We start from the raw sequence: 4139 nt of genomic DNA, 5'->3' as shown, positions 1-4139 counted from the left end.
TTATATTATATCGCATTGTTTTGATTAATACAATCCTTATATTGAGTGAATCATATTGTTAAATTTGTAGTTTTGAAGCAAATTTGAACAAAAACTCTAGTCAATATTCATGTTTAAGGTGTCTAATCAATTGTTAATATCTTAAGGTGTATATATATATATATATATAGAACTATTTTTGAAGCTAACGAAGTCCTATAATTTCCCTCTCTTTTACATATAGGTTCGCCTCTGAAATGTATAACTAAAATAAGATCGTATTCATTATTAACTCACTAATTCAAGTAATTCTATTATTCCCTAATCTTTCCTCGGTTATATACGTAGTCGAAATGAAATTTCTATTTAAATTTTAGGTATTTCTAATTTTTTTTAAATATTCATAAGCATATTAATTTAAGATCACTATAATAAATAATTATTTTGCCTCATATGAATAAAAATAAAAACAAAATCGACATATAATTTATTACTTTTAAACATCATCAATTATAAAATAAAATCAACTGCTAATAAATTTGACACGTATATATTCACACGTTCATGGCTGGTAAACTATGTTCCAAAAATATTTAATCAAAGAGTTTAGACATCTGGCCTAGAAAATCATGAAAAAATCAAAAAAATATTAATAATGGTAGGTCATATATATATATTAATCACAAATCCCATATGTCCATGCCCCTTTATCAACAGACATAGTTGGGACCTATGTCACATGAAGGTTGTCCCTCCTTTCCAACATTAATTTTTTTTTACGATAATAACAATAATAATATATTTTGAATAATTTGTCAATAAATTTTAAAAAGAAAATCATTTCAAAATTTTGAAATTTTGTAATCTTAAACTGAAGATATGCAACATGTATATCAATATTATTTTAATTCAGGTATTAGCGAAACTTTCAATGTCATAGGGCTAGCTCTAACTTGAATCTAACCCAAAACAAGATTTCGAGTTTACCAATATTATTTTAATTTAGGTGTTTTTGCTTTGACCTCATGAGTGTACGGTTAATTATATGCTAATCTCTGTCAATTTTTTAAGATAGGTATATATATATACACATGATTTTTCCGAAAGTTAACGAATTCGCGCGTACACTTACCTATAAAGAACATAAAATAAATATTTTAGCTCCGCCACGATTAGTACTTTATGTTAATGGGGTTGTCCCTTCATTGTTCCCTTGTCTCACATCATATCAACCTAATTTTGCCTGTCATTTAGATATTGCCGTGCATCAGAGTTAGCGTGTAATGACACCTACCTGATCACTCCATACCAACTCGCAATTTACATTGCGTCTCTAACAATTGCGGATAATTTTAATATTTATACAATCAATATACCCCGAACTAATGTTAATGGCATGTAGAGACCTTTCATTATACTTTTGGAATATTAATGTCTTTGCCGTCCGAAAAGTAGAGCGTACATACCCTTCACTGTAACGGAAGACTAAACAGGGACACGTGACGCAATCTTATCTATCGACCTGATGTCGGGTCGATGGATAAGATTATGAAATGTGTATTTCCTTTAGTATAAAGGGTATATATGTTCTACTTTTTGGAAGACAGACAACCAGTGTCTCTAAAGTGTGGCGAATGGTGTCTGTATTATTTACGATAATTTGGAGATATATTTGTCCTTTTTCCCTTATTTATTTGAAGTTTCACTATTCGATCTAGAGTGTGACATTCAAGGATCGAGAGTATTTCCACAAACTCCCCGCAATCCGGAGCCCTACAACGGACTCAACAAACTAAACTCTGATAACATGTTAAATTAGGTCTTAAGCCTAATTACACCATCATAAATTAGTTCAAAAGAACCTAAAATTATCGTTCCGATCTAATATAAGTATATTGAAATATTTGTTTCATTTTATTATACAAAATGTATATGATTTTTGTATTGTTACGTGCTAAAAAGGAGCGTGAAGGAGTTATTTTCCCTTTTATGAAATTCATGCACAAAGAAAATAAGTCCTCTACATATTAATTATATGTCATCCTAATTATTAATCATTTTTATATTATATAATGCTACACTTATCTTCCTCTTCTCATTCATCATTCACATTTTGATAGCTCAACACATTCTTCACCGGAAAAAAAGTCGCCGTCGCCGGACATACGCCGTAGAAAAAAAAGGGTCATCAACAACAAAGTATTCATCAAATTCGATATATTATATATAGTCATATATATCAAGAATATTGAAAATGGCAACAATCTACGAGAATAATGATCTTGCAACTGAGCTGAGATTAGGGTTACCTGGTACAACAGATAAATCGAAGACACAGGTATCTTCGACTAGTACTACTAATAAAAGATCTTTATCAGAGATGGATAGCTCCTCAGATATTATAAATCAAAATGATCAACAAGACTCCTCCCCTCCACCAAAGTAAGTTGTGTTATTGATTTTTCACATTAATATTATTTCATTCAAGGGTTATAAAGAAAATATATAGAAATACTTATAGTTATTTTTATGAGTATATGGACTCATGAGTTAAGAGTAAATAAAACAAAATGATTAGACACATAAAGTTACCCTAACTTGTTTGGAACTGAAGTTTATATATTCGAATTCTCGATTTAAAAGGGTTTGAAATTAACAATTTTTTTTATTTTTTTCAGAGTACAAATTGTTGGTTGGCCACCAGTAAGATCTTGCAGGAAGAATGTTGGTGTACAAGCCAAGAATTCAATTGATATTTCCATAGGAATGTATGTGAAAGTTAGCATGGATGGAGCACCTTACTTGAGGAAAATTGACCTTAGGGTTTACAAAAATTATCAAGAATTACTCAAAGCTTTGGAGTACATGTTCAAGCATCCCATTGGTGAGTTTTAACTTCCACAAAACTCTTTTAATGGTTGGTCACTGAGTCAGATCTAGAATTTTAAGTTATCTCGTGTGATATTATGATTTCAATTAATGTGAATCAAAATCAATCCATCAATTTTGATAGTCAATGCATATTTTAATAGGCCGGTTAGGTTGATCAGAGACAAATCTAGAATTGTAGGTTAATGCGTCTGAATTTTCACTTCACTCACCTAAAAATTAACTATATGTTAAAAAAAATGTACTTATGTTTTATTGTTGGATTATAATTTTTCAGGTGTATTTTTGGAAAAAGAAGGCTATACTACTAGTGGATCTGATTATGTATTAACATATGAAGACAAAGATGGTGATTGGATGCTTGTTGGAGATGTACCATTGGATATGTTTATTAATTCTTGTAAAAGGCTTAGAATCATGAAAGGGTCTGATGCTAAAGGTTTGGGATGCCTATAGGGATCTCATAGATTTAAGGCGGATTTTGTGGGTTCGAACTTTGTTTTTGATTCAATTTATGTATATATATACACACAAAAAATAAATAAATTAATATATAGTACTCATTAATAATTATGATGAGAACATCATACTTGTTTTCTCTAATCTAGTGATTTTAAAATATCATAAATTTGAGTTAATCTGGTCACCTTAATAACGGAGAAGGCTCAATGAGCTTTTTGATTGAGATCTAAAATCCTATATAGGAGCAATTCTCCCTAAACAGATCGTATTATATGATATGAATTAATATAATTGAGTTAGTATATTTTTTTGAATATCGAATGATTATAGAAAAAAAAAGGATCAATGAATTTCTTGATTGAGATGAAAACCCTTCTCCTTAACGATCTCTACATGCACACAAATTTAAATTGATTGAGTCGATATATTTCAGATACTATAATATACATTCATTGAAGATTATTACAATAACTACAAGGCTGAGAATTCATATCTCTATGGGCATGTGGGACAAAATACAAAATGTAATTTCAGCTGTAATTCTTGGACATAATTCTTTTTGTTGTAAACAAAATTAATGAATATTCATTATACCCCTCTTATGCCTATAAAAGGCATTGTAATCTCTATAGAAAATATATCAAAAATAAGGAAGATTTAAGTTTCCTATTTTATCTCCCTACGACATTCTTCTCTTCTCAATTGTCATTAGTTTAATTTTAATACTTAGTCTTTATTTTATAACACGTTATCAGCACGAGACTCTGTCATATCAAAGTTTGAAGACTAAATTTGAAGGCTAAGGTATT

The 4139-nt window shown here is 29.6% G+C and overlaps 1 protein-coding gene across 1 annotated transcript; it reads left to right on the top strand.

Moving 5' to 3' along the window:
- The first annotated feature begins 2044 nt into the window (after positions 1 to 2044).
- LOC107022060 (auxin-responsive protein IAA3-like) lies at positions 2045 to 3450 on the top strand. Its single transcript, XM_015222783.2, has 3 exons — positions 2045 to 2421; positions 2658 to 2863; positions 3146 to 3450. Exons 1-3 carry the CDS (start codon positions 2234 to 2236, stop codon positions 3322 to 3324), a joined length of 573 nt encoding a protein of 190 aa, XP_015078269.1. The 5' UTR covers positions 2045 to 2233; the 3' UTR covers positions 3325 to 3450.
- The last annotated feature ends 689 nt before the right edge of the window (positions 3451 to 4139 follow it).

This window comes from Solanum pennellii, chromosome 6 (assembly GCF_001406875.1).
Source record: "Solanum pennellii chromosome 6, SPENNV200".
NCBI lineage: Eukaryota > Viridiplantae > Streptophyta > Magnoliopsida > Solanales > Solanaceae > Solanum > Solanum pennellii.
This window is presented reverse-complemented; position numbering and strand designations above follow the sequence as displayed.